Source organism: Budorcas taxicolor, chromosome 15 (genome assembly GCF_023091745.1).
Source record: "Budorcas taxicolor isolate Tak-1 chromosome 15, Takin1.1, whole genome shotgun sequence".
In the NCBI taxonomy this organism is placed as follows: domain Eukaryota; kingdom Metazoa; phylum Chordata; class Mammalia; order Artiodactyla; family Bovidae; genus Budorcas; species Budorcas taxicolor.
The window spans coordinates 47557612-47573509 of NC_068924.1; the positions used below are offsets into that span (position 1 = coordinate 47557612).

The 15898-nt window shown below is 37.7% G+C and overlaps 1 protein-coding gene and 1 pseudogene across 1 annotated transcript; both read left to right on the forward strand.

Annotated features, from left to right (window-relative positions):
* Nucleotides 1-9639: 9639 nt before the first annotated feature.
* LOC128060502 (olfactory receptor 52Z1P-like) lies at nucleotides 9640-10599 on the forward strand. Its single transcript, XM_052652905.1, has one exon. It carries the CDS (start codon nucleotides 9640-9642, stop codon nucleotides 10597-10599), a length of 960 nt encoding a protein of 319 aa, XP_052508865.1.
* A 3977-nt stretch (nucleotides 10600-14576) lies between these two features.
* Nucleotides 14577-15542, forward strand: LOC128059877 (olfactory receptor 51I2-like; annotated as a pseudogene).
* The last annotated feature ends 356 nt before the right edge of the window (nucleotides 15543-15898 follow it).

Below are 15898 nucleotides of genomic sequence, written 5' to 3' on the forward strand. Positions count from 1 at the left end.
GAGGACAATTAGTTCAGTAATTCTATAATCTCATAGGAGGGATCAGAGCTATTATTCCTTGAAACCTAGCTTTCAAGGGCTAAAAAACCTTTTATCTATGAATTCAGCAGTCCGTCCCTGGGGCTGCTGTCAGTCTGGTAGCCTGAAGAGCCAATGAGAAACAATGACCTTTTAGGAGTTGACATGACTTTATTATAAAGCCTAAAAGATATAATCCAGCTTGGGTAAGAAATACTTCCAAAATGGTGAGTTTAAAAAAAATAGGTTCTCTTCTTTTTTCCTTTTGTTATAGGTAGACTGCCATGTCATTGCACTGCTCCCTAAAATGAAATCATAACAAATCATGAGAAAGCTAAAAGAGCTGGGGTGTGGAGACAGAAGTAGGGGGCAGGAAATTAGAAAGTCTCGGCTGAGCAGGTATCCATTTAGCTCTCATATCAAAAAGTTAAGGTCCAGAATGGGAGAGATTAGTGACCCTTACAAATGACAGAACATGGCCATGGATTCGAAATGTGATTTTAGTAAAAAGTAATGTGCTATAATAAATTCATAATCAGATACTCACTGTACACTATACCTCCTAATTTTTCTAAAGTGATCTTATTGTTAAATACACAAAGGATTTTCTACAGGAGGCTATGTTTCTGTTCCCTGGGATCTTTGTGACCATTACTTGAAAAAGGAAAAATCTGATAGAGTGATAGAGACTTCCAGAGGAGGAAAATTAAAATGCATCATTTTCTAGAATGTTTCTGATTAAAACTTTAAAAATAATATCAACTCAGCCAAGAGCTCTTTTGCGTGGGAATTTATATCTTAAAACTTTTCTACCAAAAGTGTGGTTTCTAATCCTGTAGCCTCAGCACCATCTGGGAGCTCATAAGAAATGTGGAATCTTGGGCTCTAGTCTTCCTACCAAATCAGAATCTGTATGAGTGCTTGCTTTTGCCTATTAAAATATGGCTTTATTTGATGAGTTTGGATATATATCAGACACCAATGATACTATCACCACAGTCAAGGTAATAGACATGTCTGTCACCTCCAAAAGTTTCTTTGTATCTTTTGTGTGTTTATTTGTTCGTTTTGTTATAAGAACACAATATGAGACTTACCTTCTTAGGCATGAAACACCATGTAGTAAAACTTCAAACATTAAATATGTGCAGTTTTTGTATAGCAATTATACCTCAATAAAACTGTGAAAAAATGGATTTATTTAAATTTTAGCTATGGCTCAACTTTGCCCAGAATCCTATAATGACTTTATTAATTTCTTTGGGAAATGTCCTTTGGTTCTTCTGGTATGCTGTCTTCCTCTTTGCAGTAGGTCAATAAACCTCATTATGTCAGATTAGTTTGTTTCTGGTGTTTTTTACATCTTCATATGTCATATCAAGTCATGTTTTGTTCAGTCTTTAAGTTTTATGTATTTATTTCTACCAAATAGCATACCAGTTATTCCCCATGCTATATGAACACACTACTATAACTTTGAAAAACTATTAATCAAATATGTTTTATATGTGCATTACTTAATAAATGCATTTTTCTTTAGCTGTGATCTTCATTCTCCATCTATTACCATGTCAGTCTATCTTATTTTGTTACTGAAAAACAGCCACCAGTGTATTTCATTGCATCTTTCTCCCCTGATAACTTTCCCTCATTCAGATCTGAGTACTCAAGGAAAGACAAGTGAAGTGAAACTCACTCAGTCGTGTCTGACTCCTTGTGACCCCAAGGAGTATGTAGTCCATGGAAGTCTCCAGGCTAGAATACTGGAGTGGGTAGCTATTCCCTTTCCAGGGGATATTCCCAGCCCAGGGGTCAAACCCAGTTCTGCATTGCAGGCAGATTCTTTACCAGCTGAGCCACCAGGGAAGCCCTCATTTTGCCTATAAGTGAGCAGTTATGGAGGATCAAAGGCTCAGACTCTCCTCTAACAGCTTCCTTTGCTTAAGCAAAAGGGAAAAAAGGGAAAGGAAAACTCTCATACAAAGGTGGATATCGCCAGAGTGAACCTCACCATTCTGGATGTGAGGCCACTTGGAAATGCAAGCCCGAGTGTCTCAGAGCCCTGTGTTGCTTGGGACAGGGCACAGTTAGTTAACATCTAGGAGCAGTGTCAGGAAAACTAGCTTTCAAGGAAAGATAAATAGTGAATAATTTATGTTTGACAATAAATTATCCATACATCCATCTGCTTATTATTATGTAGCTGTTACAAACAAGGATATAGATCAATATTCTTGATTTACAGATTCTTAAATCCCTAAATGATTTCTTAATTGAAACCTATGATTTTTTCTGTGAAAAAATAAGATGCTAAATAAGACATGTAGTATCTCCCAACTGGGATAACATGCTCAGATAAAGTTTTCATGTCACTAAGCACAGACAAAGGGGTAAAATGTCTCCATCCTGATCATATTGGATAGCATCAGAAGGAGGAAAAAAAGATGACTAACATTTGCTTTTTGATTTGTTATAATGAGCATGCATCACTCTTTTAATTAAACAAATCTAATAAAACATATTAAATTTAAAAAAGACAAAATAAAGGGTTGAAATTTGTTCTTTTCAATATAAGCAGTTGCACTGGCCCTATGCTCGTTTGTCTATGTCAAGCCTAAATTTTACAATATATTCGAAAAAGCACAAACCTCCTTAAGCCTTACAGATAGTCCTTGTATATTTTTCCTCAGAACAAGTTACCTAATAACCTTAAGTTCCTTATAGTAGCAAATCTAAGAGATACTACATTAGTGATTCTTCCCAGATAAAGATCCTCAGGAAAGTGATTTACAAAGAACAAGTGGACAGAATAGTTGCTGTCACTAAACGTATTCTTCACTGTGTCAGAACAAATCACTTCGAGAAAAATTCAAGACTTCTGAATTACTGCTCCCAATCACTGAAAAATGATACATTTTACTAATGAAAAGGAAATAGTTATGCTTTTTTGTCTAATACAAACTCCCAGCAGCATTGTCTTAAGAATGAAATGAAGGAAGGTATCCAGTTATGTCCAAATTAGCTGTCCCAAGTAAGGACTATCTGGGGTTCCTTTCTAACCATTCCCTTTTTAGGTCCTATAGGAAATTGAAAGTTTAATGAGAGTTCTCTCACTTTCTAACTGAAGAACTAGCATTCAGGACTCTATTTGCCTATCAAACAGTTCCCCAGAGTCAGTTTTGATCATCTTAAACGCTAAAACAGATTTAGAGCTAAAATCCCCATCAGTCCAATATCAACATATAGAAAGCTTAAGCCCAATGAATTTCTATCACTACCTTAGTTACAAAACCATGATCGCTTATCTGTCTCTTGAAATCCACAGAATTTTGATACCTGAAGCTTCTGGCTGCATGACTTGATCTAAAGTGATGGCAAAATCTGACATGAACTGATGTAAGGATATTTATCATCTTTATTTATCCTGCATAGCTAAATATTCATAGGCTCTTTGAAATAATGTCAATCTATTGAATTAGGATGAAATCATCAAGATCCCAGTGACATGATTATATAACATCAAGAATATGATCTTGTAACCTTTCTAAACTCTGGAAAATTATTTTCCTAAAACACACGGCCCCAAGAGTTCAGGTGACAGACTATAGGTATCTGGTGTGAGTGCTCAGTTGCTCATCGTGTCCGGCTCTTTGCGACTCCATGGACATGAGCCCACCAGGCTCCTCTGTCCATGGGATTTCCTAGGCAAGAATACTGGACTGCATTGCCATTTCCTTCTTCAGAGGATCTTCCTGACCCAGGGATCAAATCTGCTTGTTCACCTCTCCTGCATTGCAGGTGAATTCTTTACCGCTGAACCGCCAGGGAAGCCCCGTAGATATCTATGAGAGATTGAACACACTGAAGGTCATGAATAATGATTAATTCATCTCTGTAGGATATTAGTAGAGCTGGATTTTAAACTAGTAAAGGCTCACTGCTATTTTGAGATTATATATCTCAGAAATCATTATTTAACAAAAGCTTTTGGTCAAAAAATGCAGAACTTTTCAAGTAAATCGGACAACTAGAGCTATATATTTCCAAAATTTGGAAATATTAAAATAATTCATCAATAGAGCCTATAGCCTCCTCCTCTGGATTATATTCTTTGTTCTTCTGATCACCACAGAGGCCAATTCTTACGGTCACATAATTCCTCATTGTTCTTCCTCAATCTCTTTTCCTTTGACATGCTTTGGTTCCCTTAATTCGTTTTCCAAAGGCAAGTGGGCAGATAAGTACTGTTCTTTTTTTATGTCCAAACCGTCAAGGAGAAACTATTCCATTAACCATCATTTATGGTTTCAAAACCTTTTTATGGAAAGTATTTGAAATACAGGGAACATTGAGTGTCTGTCCTTCCAAACAGCATTTACTCTTGTGTAATAAGACATTATTTTCAAGCACAAACTGGAATCAAGATTGCTGGGAAAAATATCAATAATCTCACATATGCAGATGGCACCGCCCTTATGGCAGAAAGTGAAGAACTAAAAAGAGCCTCTTGATGAAAGTGAAAGAAGAGAGTGAAAAAGCTGGCTTAAAGCTAAACATTCAGAAAACTAAAATCATGGCATCTGGTCCCATCATTCCATGGCAAATAGATGGGGAAACAATGCAAACAGTGAGAGATTGTATTTTTTGGGGCTCCAAAATCACTGCAGATGGTGACTACAGTCATGAAATTAAAAGATGCTTGCACCTTGGAAGTAAAGCTATTACAAACCCAGACAGCATACTAAAAAGCAGAGACATTACTTTGCCTACAAAGGTCCATCTAGTCAAAGCTGTGGTTTTTCCAATAGTCATTTATGGGTGTGAGAGTTGGACTATAAAGAAAGCTGAGCACCGAAGAACTGATACTTTTGAACTGTGGTGTTGGAGAAAACTCTTGAGAGACCCTTGGACTGCAAGGCGCGCAAACTAGTCAATCATAAAGGAAATCAGTCCTGAATTTTCATTGGAAGGACAAAGGCTGAAGCTAAAACTCCAATACTTTGGCTGCCTAATGCAAAGAACTGACTCATTGGAAAAGACCCTGATGCTGGGAAAGATTGGAGGCGGGAGGAGAAAGGGATGACAGAGGATGAGATTGTTGGATGGCATCTCCGACTCAAAGGACAGGTTTGAGTAAGCTCCAGGAGTTGGTGATGGACAGGGAAGCCTGTCTTGCTGCAGTCCATTGGGTCTCAAAGAGTTGGACACGGCTGAACTGAATGACTGAATAAGATATAGTCTCTCTTAGCCAGTGCGTATAAAATGTCTAGGTAACTTATTGGATGATTCAGGTACTAGCTTAGCATTGATTGTCCAGTCAAAGGCAGCTCATGGTCAGGCATCATATCTATAGGAAATTTACTTATATAGGTAAAAATTTTTCCCGGAAGTCCTTACTAAGTATCAGCATATAATGACATTTGGAAAGATTCACTTGAAGAAGGTAATAAGAAAACATCTTCCTTCACAAATATCTTTCATCTGCATGGAGTCAGTTTTGAGTCCCACCTATCAAGGAATTTGTTTCCACCTCTTCTTTCCTCCATCTGGATCCCTCAAAGGATGAAAGGGATCTCTGCAGTAGCTGATAGTATTTCTGGACCTGTGTTGCTGGCAGATTCTCTGTGATGCTAACGATTCCTACCGTGTGACCAATGAAAGAGGGGCGAAGCCAAACAGCCTTCAATTTTCAAGGTAAATAAGATGACAAAATCCAATTTTAAAGGCCATCTCGAAAGCGTATAGTTCTTCAGTATGTGGCATTGACAACTCAAATTTTCAGATGCCTCCATGGAGACAAGATATCATTGCTGTGGTCTGAGTCTCTGATACATAAAGGAAACTTGGATATTTAGCAGTATGTTTTAACTAGGGTGTCCAAGAGTTCTCGCCAGAGCAAAAGCCACACACATTGTAAAGCAAGAGAAAATAAGAGTGCTTCTCCCTGAGGGTTATGTACTAGAGCCAGCTCCAAATTATCTCTGTGAGAGGAGTTAAATTCAGTCCCCCGGGGGTGATGATCTTGGGTCTGAGAAATGCTTAGAAGGAGATATAAATAGACAGTTCTAGATTTCCTATTTAGGTTTGGAGCAACTCAACTAGTTAAATATCTTCAGGAGCTTAGAAAGTATAGGTAAGTAAACTGAGTAATGTTCAGTGAAAACGTGTAGAAAAAGATAACAGGAAAAAAAAGCCAGCAAACTGCAGAAACAGCTCATTCTTTCCAGAACTTAAATATCTTGCATTTCTTTCAACTCTGACCTATGAAGTATTAGACATTAATTGTATATGACCTGCAATTGCAGTTTCTTTCTTTCTTTCTTTCTTTTTTTTTATTAAATGGGCACTCTGCAAAGAGCAGAAATATATTTTTTTTCTTTTAAAATCTGTTGATGTCGTTTTTCTTTGACATGAAGATTTGAATGTTGTGTTTAGAAGATTAAGCTTATGTTCCAAAAGTTAAAAACAAGGTTCACTAGTTAAACAAGCTTGGTAATTAAATATAACGTGCATATGCACATGCATGTAAATATATGCATGGATTTTTCCACAGAATTTAGTGAATATGAAATATATGTCAGGTTCTGGACTAGGCAGATTAATAAACTGAAAGAGAGAGTATAACTGCCTTCTGTATGTAACAAAGATGTTGCATCAGCAATGGAACAAGAATAAGACTCCATTTCTAAGCTCAAGTGTTCATGACTATGCTGAATCACCTTCACCTTACAAAAGTAAAATGCCAGATTTGGAGTGAAAATTACCAATTGAGACCATATGTCTGGTATAAGAAAATAAGTCCTGGTCTTTCTGGGTACCTTAAACCAGTTCAGTAGCTGTTTAGTAGATCATAAGACTGAAGTCTAGAAAATTAAGCTTCTTCAAAGTAACAATTGTCTTGGTCTTAATGATGATAATTTTGCATGTGCCCTAGTTGCATGTTTTGAGGATAAAAATATATCTGAGTTATATATCAACCTCCACAAAACACTAACTACGGAATTTATTCATGTTTTTAAAACTGAAGTATAGTTGATTTATAATGCTGTATTATTTTCAAGTGGACTGTGAAGTGATTCAGTTTTATATACATATACATATATATTTCATATTCTTTTCCATCACAGGTTATTGCAAGATGTTGAGTATAGTTCCCTGTCCTACATAGTAGGTCTTTTTGTTATATCTATTTTATATATAGTATTCTGTATATGTTATTCCCAAACTACTAATTTATCTCTCCCCACTTCCCCTCTCCTAACCCCTGCCCTTCATTCCCCTTAGGTAATCATAAATTTTCTGTGTCTGTGACTGACTCATATTTTAATTGATGTTTATTTGTAGATATCTTACTAAACTTCAAATTAAGTAACTTGTTTAATAGTCATGTAGTTTGAATATGACTTCGCCATTCTATGTGGCCCTAGAACTACACTGTTTCTATTAACCACATGCTGCCTGTGTGCACATGTTCAGGCCCAGTCAGATTATGCCATCAGTAATATTGCAAAGTAATACCCTGATACCCAGACCTACAAATTAATAACTGTAGGTTATAAGACTACAATTAAAGCGGATCATGGATGTCCCCAAAGATCACCAGGGCAGTTAGAAGAAAGATAGGAAAATTTGTTTTCCTTCCTTCCCATCTTCATTTCTGTGTTTCCTTCAATCACATCTCTCTTCTCTCCCCCATCTCTAACATCCTGATGAAGCCCAACTCTAAACCCCCACTGTATACCTATACTTCACTCATGTTCAGGGCTCTGGCATAGATATGTGCCAGACACACTTCAAAATTAACCTTTACTCTCACTCTCTGAAATATAAAAATCTATCTTAAAAGAAATTTTGAGCAGTTAATTTTGGCTATATGTTAAATGGTTGAATAATTGGTTTATGTCATTAAAAAGTAGATCCATAGACATAAGAGTCTCAATTTTATTCCAGAATTTTTAAAGAATCACGTATCAGTTAAGAAAAGGCCTAATGGGATGATTATTTCAGTATTTTATATTCTAAACTGTAACTCAAGAAACAGGGGTCTGAACATTCTAATCAGTCAGTCACAAAGTTGCTCAGTAATATCCAACTCTTTGTGACCCCACGGATTGTAGCCAGCTAGGCTCTTCTGTCCGTGGGACTCTCCAGGCAAGAATACTGGAGTGGGTTGCCATTCCCTTCTCCAGGGGATCTTTCCAACCCAGGGATTGAACCAAGGTCTCCCACATTGCAGGCGGATTCTTTACCGTCTGAGCCACCAGGGAAATCCAATAGTTTAAATTGGAACATTCCAATAGTATAAAACAATAGGTCAGGATATGGAACACTTTATAAAAAATAAACGTAGTAAAGTATACTGTTCAATTAATATACTGAACTGCAGTAGAATCAAGGGGTGAAGAGGTATTTGTTTCTAAAGCTCACATGCCTTCTTGGAAAATAAGAAATTTAACTAACTTTGATTTGAGAATAGGGACTAGGGAAGAATGCAACCCAGTTGTTTTATACATGTGTCTATAACTGCACTTAAGGCTATAGGTTTATGTGTATACACACACAAACACACACACACACATACTGTATCTCCCAGCCTGCCTTTTGACTCAGCATCTTCCTTGCTTCTATCCACTTTCCTTTGGAACTAAGGAAAATTTTGATCAACAAATAACACCCTTCACTTTTTCTGAAAGACTGTGGACCCTTGCTTTATAATGCGAAATCATTGTGATTTGCTGTTGTGGTGATATTTAGAAATACAAAATATATAGTCTAATTTTCAATCAGTGATAGAAGGGAGATAGAATATATTTTTTTCCTTTACCAAATGCTAGGCAAATCCATCTAAGAAGCCAAGTCAGTCTGGCATTGTACATAGTTTAAGTTTTCAATGTGCATCCTACAATTTCAAGAAGTGTATTGAAGGATCAGGATCAATCTGATTCACTTATGTATCCTCAATGCCTGGCATAGGGCTTAGCATCAAGCTGGTGGTTCATTAATGTTGAAGAGGGCATATACCTTGAAACCTATTTTGTCAAACTCTAGTTCCTTCCCTCTTCCATAAACTGTATACTTCAATTTACCATCTGTCTATTTTTCTCAGGGACATGATCAGCAAACATTTTGATAACATGTTTTCGTAACTAGTTTTATTTTGATAGATTGTGTTAGATGGTGGGTTAGTTCAAAGCTTTCAAATTCACTTTGGCTGAGTTTAAGTCCAGTGGGACCTACAGCAAGAGTCTAAACGCTTTGGAAAAAAAATTTTTTCCATTTTATAGGGATAACAGTAGCCATGTTATGGATTACCATAAAAGTATTTTCAACAGGTTAAGGTGAAAACTTAGTAAGTTAATATATGTAAAGTATTATGATGCATATTACACTTTTACTAAATATTAACTGATATCCTTTTCAAGATACAAGATTCAGTTATTCCATGGAGGAAATCAAGAGTGCAATTTTAGGCTAGTTAATCTATCTTACTGTCCTTTTATAGTAACAAATCAGAAAAGAAATCTGATCAGACATCACAGGGACTAAGGTGGTGCTCCTGAACCTGAGCTCAGCCCTATGGTCTTTCCCTGAAGGTCCTGGATCTGGAATAAGCAGTCACAGATGGCTCCTTCCTCTTACAATTACACCAGTCCTCAGGATATGTCGTACATCCTGATTGGAATCCCAGGACTAGAAGATGTGCACACCTGGATCTCCATCCCCATCTGTTTTATGTACATTGTTGCTATTGTAGGTAACCTCTTCTTGATCTTCCTGATTGTGACCGAGCAGCGTCTCCATGAGCCCATGTATCTCTTCCTTTCCATGCTGGCTTTAGCAGATGTCCTGCTCGCCACATCCACAGCTCCCAAGATGCTTGCCATCTTCTGGTTCCACTCCATGAACATATCCTTTGGTAGCTGTGTATCCCAGATGTTCTTCATACATTTCATCTTTGTGGCAGAATCTGCTGTTCTCCTGGCCATGGCATTTGACCGCTATGTGGCCATCTGTTATCCACTGAGATACACTGCGATCTTAACCTCCTCAGCCATTGGGAAGATTGGCATAGCAGCTGTGGTCAGGAGCTTTATTGTATGTTTTCCATTCATCTTTCTGGTACTTCGACTTAGATACTGTGGGAGAAACATCATTCCCCATTCCTACTGTGAGCACATGGGCCTTGCCAGATTGGCCTGTGACAATATCAATATCAACATCATTTATGGCTTGACTGTGGCCCTGCTGTCTACAGGACTGGATATAATGCTCATCATTATGTCCTACACAACGATCCTTTGCAGAGTGTTTCAGATACCTTCCTGGACTGCGAGATTTAAGGCCCTTAGCACATGTGGTTCCCACATCTGTGTCATACTTATGTTCTATGCTCCAGCATTCTTTTCATTTTTTGCCCATCGGTTTGGGGGTAAAACGATTCCTCATCACATCCATATCTTAGTAGCAAACCTCTACGTAGTGGTGCCCCCAATGTTCAACCCCATTATCTATGGGATAAAGACCAAACAGATTCAGGACCGAGTAATTTTATTTTTCTCCCCCATCAGCATAAGTTGTTAACAAAAAAAAAAAAAGGCTAAATATTGGGTATTTCTGAATAAAACACTCACTGCCTAAAAGTCTGTTTCAGTGAGGAACGGGAATAAACGAAATTCACAAAAACATTAAAACACACCAAAAACTGTTAGGATCTGCCCCAAAATGCCAATGCCAGGGCATTTTTCCTAAAGTTCTTAAAGAGTTTAGAAAAGAATATTTTAAATTAATGTCATTTTCAATTCTCTTAGCTAAACATTCTATTATCATGTCTTTTAACTTATTCTTAAGGACACATAAAGAACAGTGAACCAGAGAAATGTATTTTAGGACTGAACCCAGACAGGTTTTTCCTGTATAGATCGGGGGAGTAGGAGTGGTGAAAGGCTGTACATTTTTTATAAACATTCTGCTGAAATTCTGATAAAGTAAATTCAGCTGAAATACAAAACATTCCTGCTGAAGTCAGCAAATACTTGGATGAGTAGCATGAAGCCACCATATTATAGTTATTTTTGTCTGTACCTGTTTCTTAAGTTAAAACATGAGTTCTGAAATCAGATATTTTCTAATTCACTAATATCTTATAAAGTCTAGTATAAAAAATAAGTACATGGTATATTTTGAGTCAATTTTTCTACATATTGGGGATTTTAGACCCAAATCATCAAGGAAGATTTCATGGAGGGACTAGAAGATTGGAAAGGCTTATACCCAGGGTAAAAAAAAAAAGGGCAATTAAAGATCAGAATATTTACCCAGCATCTTGTATAAAAAAGGCTTTAAACACATCAAATATAATTATCTATAAATTGTGTCTGAGTGAGTGAGTGAAGTCGCTCAGTTGTGTCTGACTCTTTGCGACCCTGTGGACTATAGCCTACCAGGCTTCTCTGTCCAAGGGATTCTCCAGGCAAGAATACTGGAGTGGGTTACCATTTCCCTCTCCAGGGGATCTTTCCGACCCAGGGATCGAACTCAGGTTTCTCACATTGGAGGCAGATGCTTGTGTCTAGATTTCACCTAACTCCTTCTTTTTTATTAAACATTTTTATAGTCTCTGCTTTTTCAAGACCTAATATCCTGTCATGAGAATGTGAAATTTGACATTACTTGGGGCTTCCCTTGTGGCTCAGACAGTAAAGAATCTGCCTGCAATGCAGGAGACCTGGGTTCCTTCCCTGGATAGGGAAGATCCCCTGGAGAAGGGAATGGCTACTCACTCCAGTATTCTTGCCTGGAAAAGCCCATGGACAGAGGAGACTGGTGGGCTACAGTCCATGGGATCAAAAGAGTCAGAGATGACTAATCGGCTAACACTTTCACAGTTTTTTTCAATTTTACACTTAAATAAATAAATAAAAGCTTTGAGGCATTCTTTTGAATATTTGCAAATTTTCCAGTTATTTTCCTCTTTTTCTGTAACATACCTATATATAGTAGTCAACATAAGAAGTGAAAAGATGTTTCCTTGACCTTTGAAGTCCTGAATTATGATTTGACATATATTATATTCATTTTAATTTCAGCAAGGGAGTATATTTTAGGGATGCTATTTTAGTATCTGTCTTATTGGTTTGATAATTAAATAAATATATCATATAAGGAAGTTAGTATTTAATTTTTTAATTTGGAGCATGATAATAACTGTTATGAATATAGACATTAAAACTCACCAAACTGAATCTAGCCCTACTGCCAAAAATCTATAGAAAAATGACTTCACAGAAAATGACATTAAATAAAATCTTAACAAGAGTTGCAACAAAGACACTTCTGGTTCAGTGGAAAGCTCTTCAAGGAATGAAAGGAAGGAAGAGAATAAACAGATTCCAGCATGATGACAAAATATTTGTTTAAGTGGTATAAATCTTAAAACACAAAGTTTCCTTATACTTGATTACAGCAGTGGAGAAATAAGAAAAATGCCAATTTCACATCTAGAATGTATAAAATATAACAAGAATTTAAAAAAAAAAACACTTGAATCAATATTTCAATGTTAAAGAAACTTTCAGCTTGAGGGTTTAGGTGTTTGCAGATGCTAGAAAGGAATTAGGATATTGTTGTCTGTGCTTCTCTCCGAAATTCATCTCTGAACTGTTGTCTTGGAATTTTTGAAGGGGCCTGTGTTCATTGTATATTGTTCATTATTAGGTTAATAATTCTCTTTGAAATGACCTATAAATCCAATGTAATGTAAGCCCAATTAAATACATATTGAAATACATGTCTGATGTTTCTGAGAATAGTCATGCTTGGCTAATTGCTCCTGGAAGAGTCCTGACTCATCTTGCCTCCCCTGCCAATTAACTAAGCACATATAAGGAGAGGTAGCAACTATACCCACGGAGAAGGCAATAGCAGCCCACTCCAGTACTCTTGCCTGGAAAAATCCCATGGACGGAGGAGACTCATGGGCTGCAGTCCATGGGGTCGAACAGAGTCGGACACGTCAGAAGTGACTTAGCAGCAGCAGCAGCAGCAGCAACTATATCCGCAGCCCAGTGGGAAGGAAACAGCAGGAGAGGGATGCATGGATTGATGTGCCTGCTCTCAGTTCCACCTGAGTAAGTACCTGATATGTAGGACCAGCTGTAGTTAAGCCCAATGTTGTGCTGGTTCTGGTTTGTACCAGTTTGAGGAAGCTGGTTACAAACACATCACATACCATCTCGTCATTCAGTGGTGTCATGTTGGTTGCTTGAAACTGCTCAGCATGGGAGTATTCAAAGAAGTTGGCAATGGGTACAGGTCAAGGCATTTTTATCCAGAGAACTGATTGGTTTACCATTTACATTTACCATCACTCGAGTGGTTATACTTTACAAAAAGTGCTAGCTTAATAGGAGAGGAAGACTTCATCCTCACTCACCACACCCAGCCTTGAGCCAATCCTGAAATCTATCTTTGACCCCTATCTTAATACACAAGGCTCTGTTACAAGTGAGTAGAATTTTAGTGTGTATAAACTTGTTCCTAGATAAAGAACCCTGGTCCTGAGCCCTAGTACCACCATCACACTCAGCTTGTGATATCCTGATGGCTTTGGTGATATTCTCAACTTGGATTCCAGATTTCAACAAGAGACACTGACCCTTCTGCAAAATACAGAGAAGCGCTCCCCATTGTCCATGGATAGCAAGTGGAAAAAGAGTGAACTGGTAAGTTTTAAAAAAAGACATTGGAAAATATTAAGAACTGGAAGAAACCGTCCCTCTTTTCTAATATATTAAATTGTTTTTATTTCATGTGTGAATATTTGAAAAGTGAAAGTGTTAGTCACTCAGTTGTGTCCAACTCTTTGCAACCTCATGGATTGTCCATGGAATTCTTCAGGCAAGAATATTGGGTTGGATAACAGTTCCCTTCTCTAGGGGCTCTTCTTGACCCCCGTATCAAACCCAGGTCTCCTGCATCACAGGCAGATTCTTTATCATCTGAACCATTTACTATGTTCCAGATATAATCCAAATGTAGTAGCAAACAGCATATATTATGTTGTATTAGTATTATTACTGTGTTTGTATCACAATGTTGGATCTAAGATAAGTGTCTTTCCCAAGGCCATAAGTCTATTAAAAGAACTATGAATTATCTTTATTATTTTCTTGCATTAATTTTGCTACTAATTCAATCTTGCTCAAACTACAGAAACCTAACAGATCCATCAGTTATCAATTTCCACATGATGCTGTCATCTCTATGCTTATTATCATTGCCTTTCACTGCCATAAATAATCCTGCTTGATATTTCTACTAACACACAGATTTCTATTAAACAAAGAAGTGTTTAGCTTGTTGTTCACGTAGGACCACTTTTCCACACATCTACTCAGATTTATTTTCCATATACTGTGGCTTGCATATTTTCTTGTTTTAGAAATAAGCTTTCCATCTCTTTTGTAAGAAAATACCCTCAGTATGACTGTCAGGAGCTCAGGATTTGATGTATAATAACTAACAACTTATTTTCCAGTGTCCATGTGCTTCATCCTCGGATGAAGTCCCATCAAGACATTTACAATAGTTCCATTGAGTTCACACCTGCAACATTCACTCTTGTTGGATCCCAGGGCTTGAAGCAGAGCACATCTGGATATCTATACCATTCTGCCTGATGTACACTATCATTTTCCTAGGAAATAGCATCACTCTTCACATCATCCTGTTTGATCCTGCTTTGCACCAACCCATGTACTTCTTTCTGGCCATGTTGGCCTTTGTGGAACTTGGTCTCTGTTTCCACCCTGCCCACTGTGTTGGGCATTTTCTTCTTTGGCATTAATAATGTAAGTTGTCTGCTACAGATGTTTTCCATGCATTCTTTTGCCCTCATGGAATCAGGTGCCCTACTGGCCATGTTTGTAGACCACTTTGTGGCCATATACAGCCCGCTGCGATATACCATCATTCTGACAATTCTCCGCATCAGCAAGATGGGTATCACCATTGCCTGTCTCAGTGTGGTGATCATGTTCCCACTGCTTCTTCTCCTGAAACTTCTGCTCTTCTGCAGCCACAATACCCTCACACACTCTTATGCCTCCACTCAGATCTGATCAAGTTGCCCTGTGGAGATACCCACCCCAAGAGCATCTTGGGTCTCTTTGTCATTTCCTTCACGTTTGGGCTAGACTCATTGCTGACAGTGATTTCTTACACACTGATTCTTCACACAGGACTGGGTATTGCTTCTGGGGCAGGACGGTGGAGGGCTCTGAACACCTGTGTGTCACACACCTCAGCTGTGCTTGTGTACTATGTGCCCATAACCTTCTTTCCCTGATACATCGCTTTGGGCACCATTTACCTCTATTCTTCCAGACCGTCATGGACAATGTCTACCTTTTCTTCCCACCTGTGGCCAACCGCATTGTTTATAGCATCAAAACCAAGGAAATTCTCAGGAGCATTATTCGACACTGTCTAAAAAGAGGGGTGTGGTATCTCAGAAGATACTCTGAAAACACAGGAACTTGGATCAGAGCTATTGCCTGGATATTACACTTTCAAATGGGAAAATTATATAGTTTATGATTTCTTGTGAGTGAACTATAAACGTTAGTAGATGAAGAGAAATAGCTCAACCTGTTCCTCCTGATAATAGAGAATACCATTACTCTGAAGTATACTTACAGAAGGAAGTATGGGATGTGGGTATGTCTTTTTTTTTTTTTTTTTCCTGTGAGGACATCATTTTACTGTTGAATCCTTGAATATTTTATTCATTTGTGTTTCTCCCTGGAAATGGGTAGATAAATACTATAAATTTTGTTTGTTTGTTTCCTGGTACATGTAATTTAGTGACATGTTTTGTGAG